At 34.8% G+C, this 19,349-nt stretch overlaps 2 protein-coding genes across 3 annotated transcripts; both read right to left on the reverse strand.

Moving 5' to 3' along the window:
• Positions 1–2,568: 2,568 nt before the first annotated feature.
• Positions 2,569–5,050, reverse strand: LOC149395028 (RING-H2 finger protein ATL56-like). 2 transcript variants are annotated; one of them, XR_016296992.1, is made up of 2 exons: positions 4,352–5,050; positions 2,569–2,881 (listed from the first exon to the last, which is right to left on the reverse strand). XR_016296992.1 is itself a non-coding variant. In XM_089614679.1 (2 exons), exons 1-2 carry the CDS (start codon positions 4,871–4,873, stop codon positions 2,848–2,850), a joined length of 531 nt encoding a protein of 176 aa, XP_089470805.1. In that variant the 5' UTR covers positions 4,874–5,050; the 3' UTR covers positions 2,569–2,847. The 2 variants fall into 2 exon arrangements, 1 of the variants encoding a protein (XP_089470805.1); XM_089614679.1 differs by having other exon boundaries at positions 4,377–5,050.
• Positions 5,051–15,599: 10,549 nt separating this feature from the next.
• On the reverse strand, positions 15,600–17,025 carry LOC149395029 ((R)-mandelonitrile lyase 1-like). Its single transcript, XM_089614187.1, has 4 exons — positions 16,909–17,025; positions 16,330–16,334; positions 15,909–16,160; positions 15,600–15,828 (listed from the first exon to the last, which is right to left on the reverse strand). Exons 1-4 carry the CDS (start codon positions 17,023–17,025, stop codon positions 15,600–15,602), a joined length of 603 nt encoding a protein of 200 aa, XP_089470313.1.
• Positions 17,026–19,349: the final 2,324 nt, after the last annotated feature.

Raw genomic sequence — 19,349 nt, forward strand, 5'->3', positions numbered from 1 at the left:
TGATCCCTTAAATGGTCTAAAGTATCCATAAGTTAAAGAGGAAATGACGGTATAAGTGCCCAAAGTTTTCGGGTTTTTACACTTATGTACCCAAACTTTTTTTTTCGCGGCATAAGTATCCAATGTCGCTTCTCCGTCACGCTTTTAGTGTTTTTGACGTTAAATGTTGTTTTGGACGTTAAATGTAAACGGCGAGCCACGTGTCTTCATCCTACAATGTCTGAGTTAATATATGAGAGTAAACCATAACAAATTGAAAAAATAAAAAAAAATCAGCTCTCTTTGAATGTACCAAAAACGAACTCAGACACAATCAACAAACCATAAAAGCAAAGCAACAACAAATACAGTTTGTATAATTACTCATATATAAACAATAAAAAATAAAATAAAAATATTTTAAAATCTACAAATACAAAAATCATCAACACTTAACAAACACTACACGAACCTCATAAATATATTAAACATATATGCAGAGAGTATAAACAGAGCAGCAAAACCTCAGTTGGAAACCAGCAAGATCTCGGGCTTTTTGGCCTTGCTCGGAGTGTTCACATTGGACGATGAATTCCCCGTCATCGCAGTGGCGGCGACGTTCCTCTCGTCAGCCCTCGTCCGATTGTCCAGCTGGATCAAGCTCCGTGTGGCCAGGATCGCCTGAGGCGCCAGGTCGTGAGAGGCTCTGGCGTAGAGCCGTCGGACAGCGGCGGCGGCTTCGTCCTTCACCTCCAGCGGGCTCAGCGGCGCGAGAAGACAGTGGCCGAGGATCCTCAGAGCCGGCTGAAGAAACTCCCATGGCAACGGAACCCTCGATCCACTCACAGACCCGCCGTTCTCAATTCTCAGCTCGGCAAGGCCATCGGAAAGATCGTCCTCATCCTCATCATCGTTCTGATCGAGCTCTCTGGCGCAGGGACAGTCGCCACGCCGGCCCAGGATGCGATGGCGCGCGAGAAAGAGAGCTGATTTTTTTTATTTTTCAATTTGTTATAATTTACTCTCATATATTAACTCAGACATTGTAGGATGAAAACATGTGGCTCGCCGTTTACATTTAACGTCCAAAACAACATTTAACGTCCAAAACACTAAAAGCGTGACGGAGAAGCGACATTGGATACTTATGCCGCGAAAAAAAAAGTTTGGGTACATAAGTGTAAAAACCCGAAAACTTTGGGCACTTATGCCGCCATTTCCTCTAAGTTAAAATATGAACACAACTCCTTAACGATCTTTCTCTTATTCCATTTTTTTCATTTCATGGCCAAATACATTTCATAATCCTTATGAGAAACTCGAATTTTGAGTGTTGTTTAAAATATTGACGATTTGAGCATGCTTTTACAAATTTTATACTTTCTAGCGTACTAATTTGTAAACTTTGTAAACAATTTGAATTTAAATTTTTTGGGAAAAAAATTGTGTTCATCCAAAAATTAATAATAAAATCTTCGAAATAAAGTGAAAAATTTCGAATTCATGGGTAAAAAAATTACTAAAACAAAAAAAATTCCTAGAAAAACTAAATATATTTTGGTAAAAATAAAGCGCTAAACTAAAAAAAAAAAAAATTAATAGCATGATCGAAACACACCCATATTGAAGAAAATTTAAAGATCTTCAATAATATTTGATATACTAGCTTCTCATAGAGAGAAAGAGACTTATTTGGCCATGAAAATGAAGAAATGAGAGACTTATTTAACAAGGTTATTTTTTACTTTTTAGTTTTTACATATCAAAAAATTTGGTTTTCTTAAAGTGCACAACATGAACCTTGGTTTTTCAAATGTGAAATTACTTTAAACTTGGTTATTTTGGACCTTTCAAGTGTATAAAACATTGGTTTCCTAAAGTACCCGATAGAAACCTTAGTTTTCAAATGTGTGCCTCATGAACCAACGTGGTATTTTTTTATTTCCAGATTTAAATAAATATATAATAATGGAGGAAGCTTATGTAGTTGTGATCCATTCAGTATGAAGATGCTCACTAATTTTGACCTATGAATTACATCCGCTATAAACAATTTTAAAGAGATTTGTTATAGCTATTGAAGTTAAAAAAAAAAAATTCAAATGCTGAATTTAATCCTCGAAGTATAAGTCCAATCAGTATCCCAACCAATTTTTTTTGTTTCAAGTTCATGTGAAAAAATCTGTAACCAATTCTATTTGGAGCGTCAAATTACATTTCTGCCGTTTTTTAATCATTTTTTAATCTTTTTTTTTTGCTTCGCCTGATTATGATTTAATTAGGTGAGCGGCCTGGAACAGGAAACAGTTTAAATAGAATAAATATAAAAAAAGACTTCACCGCAAAAAAGGTAAATTAAAATGTAGTTTATTTAACAGTATTTTCAAACTGATTGCTAAATTTCAAAATCCCTGCTAGATTCATTCCGTGTCTGCGGATCTGAGACAAGAGCACAAATGCATTATTTTGCACCAAGAAAATTATCTGTATTTTCTTTTTATCATTTATCAAAACCGACCAAAACCCAAATATAGATATTCATCTTCTATTGAGCTTAAAGAGTGTTGAGAACACAAAACGCCATCAATATAAGATCGAAAACCATCACTCGGAAGCTTTCCTTATTTTGAAGTTTCATTTATTCCGACAGAGCCGAGAAAATCAAGAGCCTTATAAACTTGGCGTTGGCCATTGAACCCGGTTGCGAAAATGACATTTTGTTTCAAGTTTCTACAGATTTATACAGTTTTACAAAAATATCAGCTTTTCACTCACCATGTGCGACCATTGAGGCCAGCTTGTTGAGGCCACTAAGATAAATAACGACTTTGTTAAGTCTACCGGCACTTTTGGCCTTGAAAACTGAAGTTATTTCAGTTGAAGCCGATCCTGAACACACCACCTGTCGAGATACGAAAACAATATAGTCATTTCTCCTCGAAAGATACCTAAAACCGTAATCAAGCGCTCATAATCCACGATGTTTTCACAATCAAAAGACGTGGAAAGTCATTTGCCATGTTCTTTATAAGTGATTTCTCATTTTCGTTCAACAAGTTCACTAATTAGCTACATCATCAATATAAGAGCAAATCGAAAATTGAAATCACACTATCACCTAATCCAGTGTAAACTACTGATTTTTAGGAAAATTTTACAATATAAAATGTCTCCATTGACGGTTCGGCCAAGGCTATATAGTAAAGACGAAAAGCCATTGAACGAGCTGGCACAAAAAAAATGTCTCAGACTAGCAAGGTCTCACAAATCAAATGTGCCGTGTTTTTAATCAGTGATTCGTCATTGTCATTCAAGTGCACTAATTCGCTGCATCGGTTTTAAGAAAAAACTGAACTTTGAATCAGTCATGTGTTACCTCAAAAACCTATGAAAACAGAGCCTATTGAAATCTAAACTGAAACTAAAAGTCTAAAACCAAATAAATTTCTTTATTTTCTAACGCATTCAGAAAATAACATGGTCATGAACTTCTGTACCTGGGAAAGCTAAAAGCTTCATCTTCTCATTTCATTCTCAGATTATCAATCAAAATAATAACCAGTAATATCCTAAATCACCACTAAATCAAAGATACCCAGCAATGAAAACAAAAGAGACTATTAAACAAGATACCAAAGCTAGGCTATAAAAACAAATCGAAAAACAAATATTTATACCAGATACGCATTTATAGATATTCAAGTTTAAAACTTGAATTACTGAACATATCCCCAAAAAATGCAGTATTCATTCAAGTCTAATTCAAACTATAGGATTAATGAAAAAGACTAAACAAAAAAATAACAGCAAAGCTAACGAAACAAAGCAATAAAAACTATATATATACACACACACAAACAGAGACATAACACAAGTATGATCAAACCTTATTTACTTGTGCTCTAGATTTAGAAAAGTTTTTAAGTAAACAAAAAATAGGCTCAAACCCCTCTCAGTAAGGACTTAATTATTGATAGCTACTTAACTACTAAGTACCAACGTGTTCAAGTCTAGTTCTTCAAACTATCATAAAACCCCACTAAACAAAAAAAAAAAAAAGCAGACAAAAAACAAAGGAAGAAGCTAAAGCCAAGCTAGAGAAACAAACAATTGAAAACCAAAATTCGAATACAAATACAGATAAAACAAACAAGTAATACAGATAATATAAAGTCACCTATACGTTATCATAGCCATGGATGTTCATGAACTTCTGTACCTAGGAAAGAACCTCCACTTTTAATTATTTTTTTTCTTCTTTCCCTATTTCATTCCGAGATTACCAATCAAATAATCACCAGTAATATTCCAATCACCACTAAACTATTTATAACTTTTATATATATATATATATATATATAAATTGGCTTACGTTATAGAGATATGAAGAATCCTACCAAACCCTAGAGCTCCACCACCACTTGGCCTCAGCCTCCTCCGAATCCTCAGCGCCGCCGGAGTCGAGCCTCACGCGCGCGCGGCAGATCGGGCAAGCGGGGACCCTGACAAGCCACGCGTCGACGCAGCGGCGGTGGAACGCGTGGCCGCACGCGCCGAGAGCGCGGCACCACTGGCCGGCGCGGAGGGTGTCGAGGCACACCGCGCAGTCGACCGACTCGGCGTCGGCGTCGGAGAGGGGAGGGAATCGGAACTGAGGGAGGCGGCGAAGGGCGGCGCGTGGGGAGAGACGGCGCGTGGGGCGGCAGCGACGGAGGGAGGCGGCGGCGAGGAAGACGAGGAGGAGTGCGGCGACGCCGAGGAAGAGGAAGAAGAGGGATGTCACGAGGGTCATTACGACGGATTTTAGGATTAGAGAGAGTAGTTTCTGGTCGGGTTTCGGCGGCGGTTGTGAGACCACGGGGGTGGTGCCATGGTCGCCTGTGTTCGAATCCATTTAGAGAGAGAGAGAGAGAGAGTACTATTTTGGGTTGGGATGGAATTGGACTTTAGAACTATGTATTGTTTTTGATGGATTGTTTGTTTTGGTTCGTCGTATCAATTGAAACGGTGGGCGATGATGTAATACATTAAATTCGGAAGTAAAGGGAAAAAAAACATTCGCGCGAGTATATTCCTCGAATTAAGATGCCTATCCCTATCTTTAAAAGAAAAAGTGCACCGATATTTCTCAAAAAAAAATAAATAAAAATAAAGATCTTTAAATTTGGGCCTCCTTGTGATCTTATGGGCCGGGTTTGTCGCAAAATAGAAAACTTGGAAGGTTGAGAAGGGAGTGAGGGAGAGGAAGAATGAAATGAGAATATAGCAATAGAAATTGCCACTTTCCACGTTATTATCTTTTTTGAAAAATTGCACATTTTTAGGATTTTGACTTTGCCTTTGACTTAGTTAAAGACCTTAATACCCTCTTTTCCTTTTTTTTTCATCTTAATTTTATCAGATTCATTGACAAAAAAGTAGGCTCCTTTCTTTCTCTCCGATCTTAAAGAACCGGACTCCGCTTGGCGGAATTCGCGAGCGCCGCCGTGAACCCGAAGGTGATGGAGGATTTCACGGCGGAGTTGACGTTTGGTCCTTTTAATTGTTTTTTTTTATATTAATGAAATTGAAATTGTCATTGCTTATTCTCACTTAAAGAAATCACTTTTCAGGCGATGGCACAGGTCAGAGGCATAGTGATGTTTGAACCCGAAGTGGGACGAGAATCTCGGGCCACAGGCAGACCCACCGCAAATACGAATCAGGATCAAGTGAAAGCGAATTCTGATGGATCGGCCTATCGTAAACTAAGTTAGCTTATCTTAATTTTGATTTTCTTTGTGCTTTAGAGTTGAGACTGAACTTGATTCGACTTTTTCTTTGGTTTACGAGTTCTTGATTGCACTTGTGTACTTTGGAAGAAAAAAATAGTACCTAAAATGGTGTGAGTTCGAATTATTAAGAACCTCCATTGAAAAGAAATATATTGGATTGAAAAATATTAGTTTGTATTTCATGACATTTAACTTTGAAACGGCGGTGGTTATTGTGGAAAGTTTTTTTCCAGTTAAGAATGGATGACTTTGAGTAATATGATTTTCATTTGTATGGGGTTTGTTGCTAATGGAGATCTTTGGAATTCTGAGTTTTATAACTCAACTCGTGGGAACTTTTTTTTCCGATTTTTATAGGTATGCACAAGAGGACTTGGTGATGATACTTTGTAAATCCTTGTATCGATTGAGAAATGATCCACTGAAATGAATTCCTTTCAGAGAAAACCCATCTTCGATTAATAGTGCTTATTTTTTTAGTGACGGATTCTTTTGCATGAGAGACAACTTTGTAACTTATTTTGATATAGTTAGTTATAAATAGTGCTTAGTTATAAGTTTGTCACTAATTCCATATAGTTAGTTACAAATAGTGCATATACATAGGTTGGTATGGAATTCTGGGCAAGATAGGCTCATAGAGCTACAAGTGAGTAACTAATTCAGTGAAATTAGTTACAAATGCGTAACTAATTCAGTTGAATTAGTTACTTACTACTCACTAAATAAAGTGAATTAATTACTTAAAAGTCACTAAATAAGATGAATTAATTACGTACTAGTCACTAATTAAAGTGAATTAGTTACTTAATAGTCACTAAATAAGATGAATTAGTCATAAAGTTACGTATTCCTTTGATATATATCTTATTTATTTCTCTGTCTTATTTATTCCTATGATGTATACCTTATTTATTAAAAAGTTTGTCTTTATTACTGCTATTTATCACCGGGTATTAAGCCTTGCACATGTTGTAATCCTATAACTAATTAAGCTGGAATATTGTAATTAATTCTAAAGAACTTATGACAAACTGGTGTTTAGTTACACGTTTGTCAGTTATTTATGTTCTTTTATTTCAGGAGAGATTAACAAACTTGGAAAAAGATAGTTCAGTAGCATGCATACTGAGTTCATTGCTCTTCATCGAGAGGAGATTCAAATTCAAATTTAATACATATGCCTAGATTATTTCTCTTCACGTGCATGTTTTATTCGTCAAAATTACAGCCCATGAGCATGTCTTAATCGTCAAATTTGTAACGAATTCACGGATTTATGTTCTTTTATTTCAGGAGAGATTGACAAACATGGAAAAAGAGTTTAGTAGCATGCATACTGAGTTCATTTCTCTTCATCGAGAGGAGATTCAAATTCAAATTCAATACATATGCCTAGATTATTACTCTTCACATGTGTGTCTTATTCGTCAAATTTACAGCTCATGAGCGTGTCTTAATCGTCAAATTGACAGCTCAGGACTGACTATCCCTATCAATGACCTCAAACTCGTGCACCGATGACAGTTGCCCCTATACAACAACAACAAAATTGTAACTAAAAAACAGATTTTAGTTATGTATATGTAACTAATAAATATATATTAGTTATGTGTTCGTAACTAATAAATATTTATTAGTCACATATACGTAACTAATACACAAAATTTCATGCTTGTAAATATATACTAGTTACGTGTATGTAACTAATATACATATTTTAGCAACATGTTTGTAATTTATTCATCACCGGCCGGAGGGGTCCTCAGTTAGCCGCCAACTGGATCTTCGGTTCCCTGAAAATCACTCTCTTCGGTGCTCAGAGTGGACCCAACATGCGCAGAAGAGGGTCCACAAAGGATGAATTAGTTAGAAGTAACTAAATAAGATGAATTAGTTACATACTAGCCACTAAATCAGGTGAATTATAGATACTAAATACTCACAAAATAAGGTAAATTAGTTACTTAATAGTCAAAATAAAGTACATTAGTTAAACGTCAGTAACTAATTCTCATAACTTAGTTATTAATTCAACATTACTTCATGCTTATTAACATATACGTAACTAGTACACAAAATTACATACTTGAAAATATATATTAGTTACGTGTATGTAACTAATATACATATTTAGTTACATGTTTGTAATTTATTCACCGGCAGCTGGAGGGGTGCTCGGTTCGCCGGCAACTGGAGGGGAGTTACTCTCACTTGTGCCCGATCTGTTTCTGTCGTGGGGATATGAGATGGTTCGCCGACATGCAGTAGGGACTCTTCAGAGATATTATCGGGATTTCAGAATCACGATTCATCACATGCGGCAAAGGAGCTGCTCCTGGATCATTAGTTCCTGAAAAACGATTGTTTCCGGTGCTCAGAGTGGAACCAACATGCGCAGAAGAGGGTCCACAAGGGATTAATGAAGTAACTAAATAAGATGAATTAGTTACATACTAGCCACCAAATCAGGTGAATTAGTTACTAAATACTCACAAAATAAGGTAAATTAGTTACTTAATAGTCATTAAATAAAGTAAATTAGTTACACGTCAGTAACTAATTCTCATAACTTTGTTACTAATTCAACATTACTTCACGCTTAGTAACAAATACATAAATAATACACTATGTATATATTAGTTAAGTGTATGTAACTAATATACATATTTTAGTTGTATGTTTGTAACTAATTCACCGACGATTGGAGGGGTGCTCGGTTTGCTGGTGACTAGAGGGAACTCACTCTCACTTGTGTTAGATATGTTTCTGTCGTTGGTGATATGAGATGGTTCATCGGAAAGCAGATGAGACTCTTTAGAGATATGTTATCGGGGATATTAGAATCACGATTCATCGCAGGCGGCACAGAGCTGCTCATGGATCTTAAATTCCTAGAAAACCACTCTCTCTGGTGCTCGGAGTGGAACCAACATGCGCAGAAGATGGGTCCACAAGGGATGAATTAGTTGAAAGTCACTAAACAAGATGAATTAGTTATGTACTTGTCACTAAATCAGGTGAATTAGTTACTTAATAGTCACTAAATAAGGTAAAACTAGCTACACGTCAGTAACTAATTCTCATAACTTTGTTACTAATTCATCATTACTTCGTGCTTAGTAACATATATGTAATTAATACACAAAATTGCATACTTGTAAATATATATTAGTTATATGTATGTAACTACTATATATTTTAGTTACATGTTTGTAACTAATTCACCGACAATTGGAGGGGTGCTCGGTTCGTCGGTGACTAGAGGGGACTCACTCTCACTTGTGTTAGATATGTTTATGTCGTTGGTGATATGAGATGGTTCGCCAGAAAGCAGATGAGACTCTTTAAAGATGTTATCGGGGATATCCGAATCACGATTCATCGCAGGCGTCACGGGAGCTGCTCCTGGATCTTCAATTCCCGAAAAACTACTTTCGCTGGTACTCGGAGTGGAACCAACATGCGCAGAAGAGGGGTCCACAAGGGATGAATTAGTTGAAAGTCACTTAATCAAGATGAATTAGTTATGTACTTGTCGCTAAATCAGGTGAAATATTTACTAAATAAGGTAAATTAGTTACTTAACAGTCACAAAATAAGATAAATTAGTTACACATCAATTACTAATTCACATAACTTATTTACTAATTCAGCCTTACGTCATGCTTAGTAACATATACGTAACTAATCACGATTCATCGCAGGCGTCACGGGAGCTGCTCCTGGATATTCAATTCCCGGAAAACTACTTTCGCTGGTACTCGGAGTGGAACCAACATGCGCAGAAGAGGGGTCCCCAAGGGATGAATTAGTTGAAAGTCACTTAATCAAGATGAATTAGTTACGTACTTGTCGCTAAATCAGGTGAAATATTTACTAAATAAGGTAAATTAGTTACTTAACAGTCACAAAATAAGATAAATTAGTTACACATCAATTACTAATTCACATAACTTAGTTACTAATTCAGCCTTACGTCATGCTTAGTAACATATACGTAACTAATACACAAAATTACATACTTGTAAACATATATTAGTTACGTGTATGTAACTAATATACATATTTTAGTTACATGTTTGTAACTAATTCACCGGCGGCTGGAGGGGTGCTTATATATTAGTTACTTATATAGCAAAGATAGTGATATTTGTGTTTATTTAACTTTATGACACCCCGGAAAGACCACACAAGTAAGTCGGGCTCTAATATTTTATACTCCAACACATGAGATGAAGATATTCTAAAAGGTTACAAGATGATTTCCCAATCCATCAAAGCATCCTCATATACGTAATATTTGTTGTTAAAAAAAAGAGCTAACATTATGTACAACGAAGCTGAAAAAGAATTACGACCACCTTTCGATTTTCGTGTTGAAGTCATTGCACTGAAGAATTGGTTCTACAAGATCTGGACAACGGTCGAGTGGCCCACTAGATAAGGTGGATTAGTTACTCAATAGTCACTAAATAATGTGAATTAGTTACGTACTAATCACTAGATAAGGTGAATTAGTTACTTAATACTCACTAAATAAGGTGAATTAATTACGTACTAATCACTAAATAAGGTGAATCAGTTACTTAATAGTCACTAAATAAGATGAATTAGTTATGTACTAATCACAAACAAAACCATGATTTAAAAAAAAAAAAAATTGAATTTCGTTTTTCAGATTTCAAGATTTAAAACAAGATTTTATAAATGTATTTTTCAGATAAAATATATGTACAACATTATCATGATTTTTTAAAAAAATTGAATTTCATTTTTCAAATTTCAAGCTTTAAAACAAGATTTATAAATTTATTTTTCAGATAAAACATATGTACAACAGTAGAAAAGAAAGAAATAGCAAAAAAAAAACTGCTAAAAAGAAAGAAAAAAATAAATAAGTAAAAAAAATAGATAAAAAGATGGAAGAATAGAGAAATAGAAGCATGAAGAGGAAAAGTAATGTGGGAAAGAGAGATGATGAGAGATAAATGTGTTAGGAAGAAGAGAGAGAAAAAGTGGCGGGGTTGAATAGAGAGAAAAATATATTTTATGGTTTGTTTTGATTGGTTGATAATTTTTAAATATTTAATATTAAGTGAAATAAAATAGTAAATAGACAAAAAAAAAAAAAAGCAAGGGTACATTGAGTAAGTTTTATTTATCTTTCTTTTTTACTATGTTTCTCTTTCATTTGAACACTCCTAGATGTGTCATTTTTCAAAAAAGATAGTAATATGTCCAAACACCATAATTTACTCCTAGAAATGTCAATACCCCAATAAGCAATAGGGTTGAGTTCGATGGATTTTTTTTTGTTTGTTTATTAGAAAACACATATTCTTAATATTTTTAATATATAACATATAGTAATTGAATATGCATAATTTCACACATAAAAAATTGAAGTTTCTCAAATCATTGTATAAATAGATATAGTTGGTATTTATTGCCGGGAAAAGTGTCCAAACAAATTTATTCGGATAGGATTGAGCCATTTTTTAAAAAATTTGCAGTAATAGTCTCATAACGATTTTGTAACTTCTGCGGTCAGTGAACTTTTCTAATCCAATTTGAACTTAGATTTCAACATTTTTTTTTTGCGTAGATAAGATGTTATACTTTTGACCTGCTTTATTTTATTCAATGTGTAACTGCAAAACACGTCAAACATCATGCTCCGCAAATGTTATGATATCTTTGTCGTTCTGACTAGATCCCGAAATATATGATTTGGTTCAATATTTTAAATTATTATCGTTTCATTGGAGATTTTCTTTCGAACAAAATTTGCATGAAATATCTTCTACGTACGCATCTCATTTAGAAACCCTAAAGATACATTTAGTTGGTCAGCGACTATAAAAGAAATATATATGTCCTTAGTGGTTCTTCTATATTACACTGTCAATTTTTTAGTTTGAGGGTGTTAGAATTGAAAACAATTATGTGAGTTTGTCTATTCAGTTACGCCTTGTTCTTCCAACTTATTTGTGAGTGACATAGTATATTCATGGATTATTATTAAGAGTAATAAGAACTTGGGTGAGTGTTTGAGTGGAAGTAAAAGAATATCAAATTCAAGTGAAACATGAGTTCAAATTTACTGGTAGTATTAGAAAAATAGCTCTAAAAACACGATCATTCAAATATGATCGTACTTTTGAGAGATTTTTTTTATGAGAGCTTGGAAAGATTTTTATTCTTACTTTTTTGAGTTTTTGTTATTCTTCTCTCAGGGTTTCTCTATACGAGTGCTTTGAGCATATTAGAAACAACGGTTAAATTTTAGTCGTCAGAGTGATTTCTTCTGAGAGAAGTATTTTTGGGTTTAGTGCTCACAAGTAGATGTAGATGGTGTATTAACTTAAGATATTAAGTTCTTTTGTAATGCAGCATTATGTAAAGCTGAATTCAAATCGATAAAATGAAACATTCTTTTTTATTCATCTAAGTATTTGTTATGATTAAACAGTCTTTATTCTGAAACATTTGACAAGATGTGAATGTGAATCAATATATAAATTTGCATAACATCTATTCCGAGGTTGTTTAAAAAAAATCATATTTACAATTTTAGGAACAAATTGACAATTGATTCCAATAGATGATTGTTAGTAGAGCTCATAATGTTTCGTTAAATGATGAGTGCACTTTCTAAATCTGCAATACAAAATAGTTTAACACTTAAAGTCTTATGTCACTGTATATGTACGCACTCAAGTTAACCTAAATCATGAAATGGGACTAAATTTATTTTGGGTATTCATATTCATTTGATGAATAAATGATTAATGTTCTTCTTAATGAATCTTTAATTAGGCAGTTAGTGAAATGACTTAGTTATGTTAGGGTAATGAGTTCTCATAGATATAGACTTCATAAACAAGATTGCTGGAATATAATGTATATCGCCTCATACTTTATTTGATATTGTGGATAAATTAACTAGGCCTAATGTTCGATTGAGAGAACTCATTAAATCGAGCATCATGATGAGGTAGCCACATCTTACTGAGCAAACAATAACTAAAAGGGTAAAATGACAATTTTGTAATACTAATATAGTTAATTGTATTCATGAAAAGTAAACATTGAAAAATATTCAATGGATCCAATGTATTAAAGTAGTAGGACATAGAGTAAAAAACTAAAACATATGAACCGAGAGATTTGAATCTCAATTTTTTAGTTGAGTAAATTGAAATTATAGTGCACATTGAAAAACGTATCGAACTTTTGAGTCCAATAAATCAATCTTAAACTTTGTTCATATAAGTACATGAAGTCTCTCCATATAGCCAAAGAATTATGATACGTTTAATTGGTTAAATTGGACCAAGTTCAAAAGTTGAACTTAGTCAATTTTAGAAATTGAACTTAAAATTCACTTAATGCTTACACTAGTTTTCTACGAAAATTGTCAAAATGCCAAAATGTGAATTTTTTAAAGCTTATCATATGTTGATAAATAAATAAAACAAACTACCATAAATTATAATTGGGATTAGGACGGTTATAATTTTGAGAAATATTAAACTTAAAAGTCTCTAAGTTTATTCGCACCTAAAACATTGCCATTTAATGATCAGTATTAAGTATACCTTAGTCTTACACAATCATTGAGTAGTTGTTTTACTAAGTTTACTAAATATAACCTTCTTGAACTAAATACTATATGAACATAAATACTTCACCCTGTTTTTCAGTATTTCCTTGTGTTTTGTGGAAAAGCTCTAACTGAACATGTAGCCTTAGCTCTTTAATATTCTATAAATGAAAGTGACAAAATGAACTCTTTCGAAATAAAGCCCAACCCTCGCATGTCACAAAATCTATAAATCCGTTAGAACATGTATTTTTTTTTTTTTAAACGACTAGATCGTGATTCTATGACTAGTGTTTAGCATCTGATTTGAATAAAGTAATGAACAAAAACAACTAAATTATATTTTGCTAATTAAATCACACGTAGTGGCACAAGATTCCATCCAATTCTCTTTATTACTTTATTTGAATTCAACAGTTTTGACATCACAATTGATCATGGAGCTCGAACATAGTCAGCGGTTGAAGCAAATGTGCTAGGATATTATTTTTACTGGAAGTTTATAAATCCGATCATAAAAAATGGAACAATTAATGCAACAGATGAATTGGGCAGTTCTATTATTCCATTAAAGTCTTACGTGAAAAATTGACAATAATAATACCAATTATTTGTCAATTACAAAAATTCAATCAAAACCCAAATATTGACATATCTAATACCAACTGAATCGATTTGGACATTGATCACGAACTGGTTGCAGTTCATGACCAATTTGATACTAAATATGTCAATATTTGAGTTTTGATTGATTTTTTATAAGTGATAAGTAAATGATATTATTGCTGTCAATTTTCTACGAAAACATTCTAATTATGATTTTATTTTCTCCGTTGCAACATTTTAACGCCAAAATACCTGATTCAACAAACCATCAAAGCAATGTAAGATTAAAGCATTTGAAAGAGCTAATTAAAAACGAAAGAAATTTTCGCTAAAGACAATAGCATGTTACTGACGTACTCTCTATTATATGTTTTGTTGTTTGAAAAAAAAAATTAAACTGTTAAAAAAAACACTAGTGTTTGAGTGTCATGTCTATATAAATTTAGCATATTTACTAGGGTTGTGCAATGTTCGGTCGGATTCTAAAGCAGTATCAAAATAAGATTCAAGTTCATTTAAAAAAAAAAAATCAAGGCTAGATCGAATCAAATAAGAAATAAATTCAATTGTTATAGATTGATCTTGTTCGATTTGGTCTGATTTTAAAACCTTTCATAATGTATTCATGTTACAAGTTTATCAAGAAAAAAGCCTTAAAAAGTAATTATCCTTGGTTGGACATATATATATCATATCAATTATGTTTAAGTAGTAATTATCAAGGTTTAAAATATCACCGATGTCTCGCGATATATCGAAATATTGAGAGAAGCGGTATTAAAAAAACTATAATCGCCAAGATATCAATATACTCAAAATATCGGTAAAAATAATTTAAATTAAAAAAAAAACAAAAACTTATATCGGGCCTAAATGGTATAATATAATACCAACCCATAGTCTATTAAGGACCAGATGAGCGGCAACTTTTAGCATAAATTTATGGTTTTTTTTTTTTTTTTTTTTTTTTTTTTTTTTTATATATAGAGTTTTGTTAAATGCTTTATTTCACAAATGATGTGTGACAATCGTGTCCCAACATCACACTATTACTTAAGCAGCTTTTTTCATTTTTTTATGCAATTTAATACTCTTAAGTCTTAAATAATACATCAATATCCATGCAAGTAAGCAATAGTGCATTTTGATAATAATAATAATAATAATAATAAAAACAATAATGCAACATCACTATCGTTGCAATTTTAATAAACCACACACAATTATATCCATTCCACACCAACACAATTATATCTATTCTACACTAACATATTAAATATTATTAACTTTAATTTTAATATTTACTATCTAAAATATGGTTGTTATATGTATCATTAAATGGTAAATACATAATATGTATTTATTATAAGATTTTTGTCGATTTATCCGTCGGTAGTCGATATATCATCGGTATTATCGATTGTCGATATTGAAATTGTTATAAGATACTCGTCGATATATCCGTCGATACTCGATATATCAGTAAAATCAGAACTTCAATAGCAGTATCGGTATCGATATTTTAACATGCTCAGACAGAAATCCTTCATCGCCGCACCATTCGAAGTGTTGGCCAGCAAAGACGTCTCGTAGAACAAGAAATCCTTATTTTCCCATTTGAGTCCGCGTTCTTAAACCCTTCCATCGCTCCGATCTCGAGCATCTCCCCCGACATTCCTCATAGCCGAGACGCAGTTCTTGGGGTCCGACGGGTGGTTGAAGTAGTTGAACCGCACTCGCAGGGCGGGCCTCTGCCCATGGGCCGAGCTCAGAGAGAGGTTGCCGCGGGACAAGTGGTCGGAGAGTTTGTAAGCGAGGGTGGCGATGTTTAGGATCACAGATGGTTTCTTGACAAAGTAGCTGAAGGGAAACGGGGCCGAGGACAAGGGGAAGAACAAGGAGACGGCCTCGAAGTAGTAGTTTTCGTTGATGTCGACTACTTGGAAGGAGGAGGGGTCGGTGGTGTGAAGGGGAGGACGAGGTTGATGTTGTTGCGGGGATTGTTGACCAACAAGAAGGACGAGAGATCCGAAGGTGCTCCGATTCCGCTTAGTAGAAGAAGTTGCGGGCTCCCAATTAAGCCCGTGTTTATGTTTACCTCTCCTTTTGGCTGCACGAACGCTTTGTGCAGTTTTCCGTTGGAATCCGTGTAGGAAACCCCGATTCCAGTTGGTTCTGCCCAATCAAGAACACTGCTTTAAAAAAAAAAAAGCGGCAAGATACTCCCAAATATGTCACAAAAGCAATGTAAGCTAGGTGGAGGGGTGTGTCCTCCAACAAATGTCACATATAATATACATTTAGAAAAATTATTTTTGTTAAATAATTTATTTTAAAATGATATATTTATTAATGACTTACAAAAGCTATATTTTTTTTAATTAGAATATACAAATATACATTTTTTTTATTCTTACTTTATACAACGCAATAAATATTATTTAGGGGAATTTATAAAATAATAATTTTTAAGTGTAACATTTTTAAAATAGCTGCTATTTTAAATCCTTCCAAACAATAGATATTTTTCAAACTAGAAACAATGATATTGTTTCTAAATTAAGTTGTAAATAGTAAAAAAAATTTAAAAATGGTAAAAATCAAGGAAAAAAAAAACAACGAGATTCAACTTAAAAAGAGCTATTTTCACAAAAAAAGTTCTAAACATGGTGTTTTTGAAAAATAGCTACTAGAAGCAATTTCCACTATTATTTATTATTTATGTTGGCCAACAAAATTATTATATGTGGACCAAAAGGTAATTTTGTCTAGCCCGCTCTATAAGCCACTTCACGTTACTAGGCTTTTGACTTGGTGCCATTCATAAAACCATCTTATGCTAAATTTTACTTGAGCTCGTGGTGGAGAAGAGAAATTTCTCAACGGTGGCGCGGACGACGATCACAAGTTCTCAAACTCTCATCTTTTCAGAAGCTCCACATCTCTGTCAATCTGTCCTGTTCGATCAAACGTCGAACCCGAAACCTTGATCTCAATCAAGTGATCTAAACTAAACCCGTTGTTAGGGTTGTGCCCGAGGCCCAACACGCCTGGCATGGCACGAGCTCGGGCCATGACACGAGGTCCATCGCGAACCACCGATACGCCTCATTGACAGATTCCATATAACGAATCGAAATTTTAAGATAAATGTTGTGAATTAAGTTTCTCAAAAGGATTTGAATAAACCGAGAATAAAAATTATGGATATTTAAAGTCTACGAAGTTTTGGAATATTTTCGAGAATTTGTGAAGAACAACAAATGTGAAAATAAATTCCAACGACCTTAAATAGATTATGTGAAAGAAATTTGAAAGGGAAATTATTTAATTAATTTTCCGGACATATTTTCCATCTCCCGAGAAAGAAATAGAATGAAAATGATTTATTTGGAACAAATAAAGCAAAGAAAAATTGTTTTGTGGTGAAAATTAGAAGAAGTAGAAAATGAGGGATTTAATGAGCAAATATGGAGAGATTTTATTAGCAATTTTTTGAAACTTTTCTTCAGCCTTATCCCTTTTGATTGCTGACTTTCTTCTTCATCCTGAAAAGAACGAAAATGAAGATAAGATCGATGAGAAAATAAAAGAAACGCAGCAAACACGTAGAAAAGAACGGGAAGGAAAGAAGAAGAAGGTGAGCGAGGGAAAGAGCTTGAGCGCGAGAGAAAGAGAGGAGAGAGGGATTCCCAGACATAGAAGGACGTAGTGTTAGAGGTAAAGCCAGCTCACCAGCCACGTCAGCATCGTCAAGTGGCTGAGCTGTTATGAGTTGGTTAGAGAAAGGAAGTGTGTATATATACTGTTGTACAGAGCATTTGAGGAATTAATGAGAATTGAAAACAGAGAAGATTTTCTCTCTGGAAATATCCTAAATCTCATTCTCTATCTTGGTATCAGAGCAATTCAATGGCGTCTGAAGATTTCTCTTCATCGCCATCGCAAGTCAACGATCTGTCCATGCGTTCTGCTATGATGTCTCAGTTCACACCAACGCTCAACACCGCGATCTCTGTGAAGCTGGACAGGGACAACTACTCGGTGTGGCGATCTCAGGTGCTTCTAGCCATCAACGGCCACAATCTCCAAGGCTTCATCAATGGAGTCAAGAAGTGTCCACCGGAGTTCAGCGAAGTGATTTCTACCACTGGAGTCAAAGAAATGGTACGCAACGCTGAATTCGATCGCTGGATGCGAGAGGACCAACTGCTTCTCTCGTGGCTGCTCTCATCCCTCTCCACAAGGATTCTCAGATCTCTGACGAGAGTTAACACCTCGCGAGGAGTGTGGAGCTCTCTGGAAGCTCGCTTTGCTGTTCATTCAAAGGCTCGAATCATGCCGCTGAGAATTCAACTCCAGTCAACTAAGAAAGGAAGTCTCTCGATCTCTGACTACTTTGCGAAGATGGAGGACATCGCCGATGCTCTCTACCTCGCAGGAAGCGAGATCTCTGAAGAAGACCTCATTACGTCGATCCTGATGGGCTTGCCAACGGAATACGATGTAATCGTCGCCATGATCAGCAACAAACTCCAGATCTGCGAAGGAGGTGAAATCACTGTGCAAGAGGTGTTGTCAATGGCACTCTCGCAAGAGACTCGGATTGATCAGCAAAATGCTTTTCAAGAACTGAATCTCCAAGGCGCAAATGTCAATTATGCGTACTCAGATGCTCGTGGAAGAGGAAGATCGGGTCGTGGACGCTCTGGAAGAGGACGCGGCTATGGTGCTCGAGGAAATGCCAGGCCGACTTGCCAGATATGCAACAAGCAGGGTCACATAGCCTCAGCTTGCTGGCATCGACTCGATGAGACGTATCAACCTCACTCACAGGTCTCAAGCTCTCCGTCACAAACTCAGGCTCACTCTAAGGCAGCGTTCTTCGCTGGATGTGAGACGGTGATGGATCCATCGTGGTACATGGACTCAGGAGCGACCAATCATGTCACCGCGGGACTTGAAAACCTGAATCCGAACACGCCGTACAAAGGAAAAGAGAAGCTGATGGTTGGAGATGGTAAGTGCCTACACATAACTCATACTGGTACTGTGTCTATACCTAGCCAAAAATCAAAACAATTAAACCTTAGAAATGTCCTTAGAGTACCTAAAATCAAGAAAAACCTCATAAGTGTTTCAAAATTTACCTCTGATAATTCTGTAAGTGTTGAATTTCTTCCTGATATGTGTTTGGTGAAGGATCTGAGAACAGGTGCGACTCTGCTTCAAGGAACGCTTGATAATGGTTTGTATGCTTTGGAAAAATCTGTAGCTGTTGATAGAGACCAGTTCAGTCCGTCCAACCATACTGCCTTGTGTTCTGTAGAACTTCCTCATAGTGTTGTCAATAAGAGTGCTAGTAATGCTCAGTGTTTTGT

This window comes from Urtica dioica, chromosome 5 (assembly GCF_054948205.1).
Source record: "Urtica dioica subsp. dioica isolate 48M chromosome 5, U.dioica_male_clone48M_v1_H2, whole genome shotgun sequence".
In the NCBI taxonomy this organism is placed as follows: Eukaryota; Viridiplantae; Streptophyta; class Magnoliopsida; order Rosales; family Urticaceae; genus Urtica; species Urtica dioica.

Excerpts from the sequence above, each read along its gene's own strand:
- LOC149395029 (XM_089614187.1), bottom strand. The coding sequence starts at position 17,025 with ATGCCAGGCGTGTTGGGCCTCGGGCACAACCCTAACAACGGGTTTAGT. Across the intron at positions 15,829-15,908 it reads CCGACCCCTCCTCCTTCCAA|CTACTTTGTCAAGAAACCAT; the intron begins GTAGTCGACATC and ends GTTTCCCTTCAG.
- LOC149395028 (XM_089614679.1), bottom strand. The coding sequence starts at position 4,873 with ATGGATTCGAACACAGGCGACCATGGCACCACCCCCGTGGTCTCACAA. Across the intron at positions 2,882-4,376 it reads TGGTGGAGCTCTAGGGTTTG|GTGGTGTGTTCAGGATCGGC; the intron begins GTAGGATTCTTC and ends GTATCTCGACAG.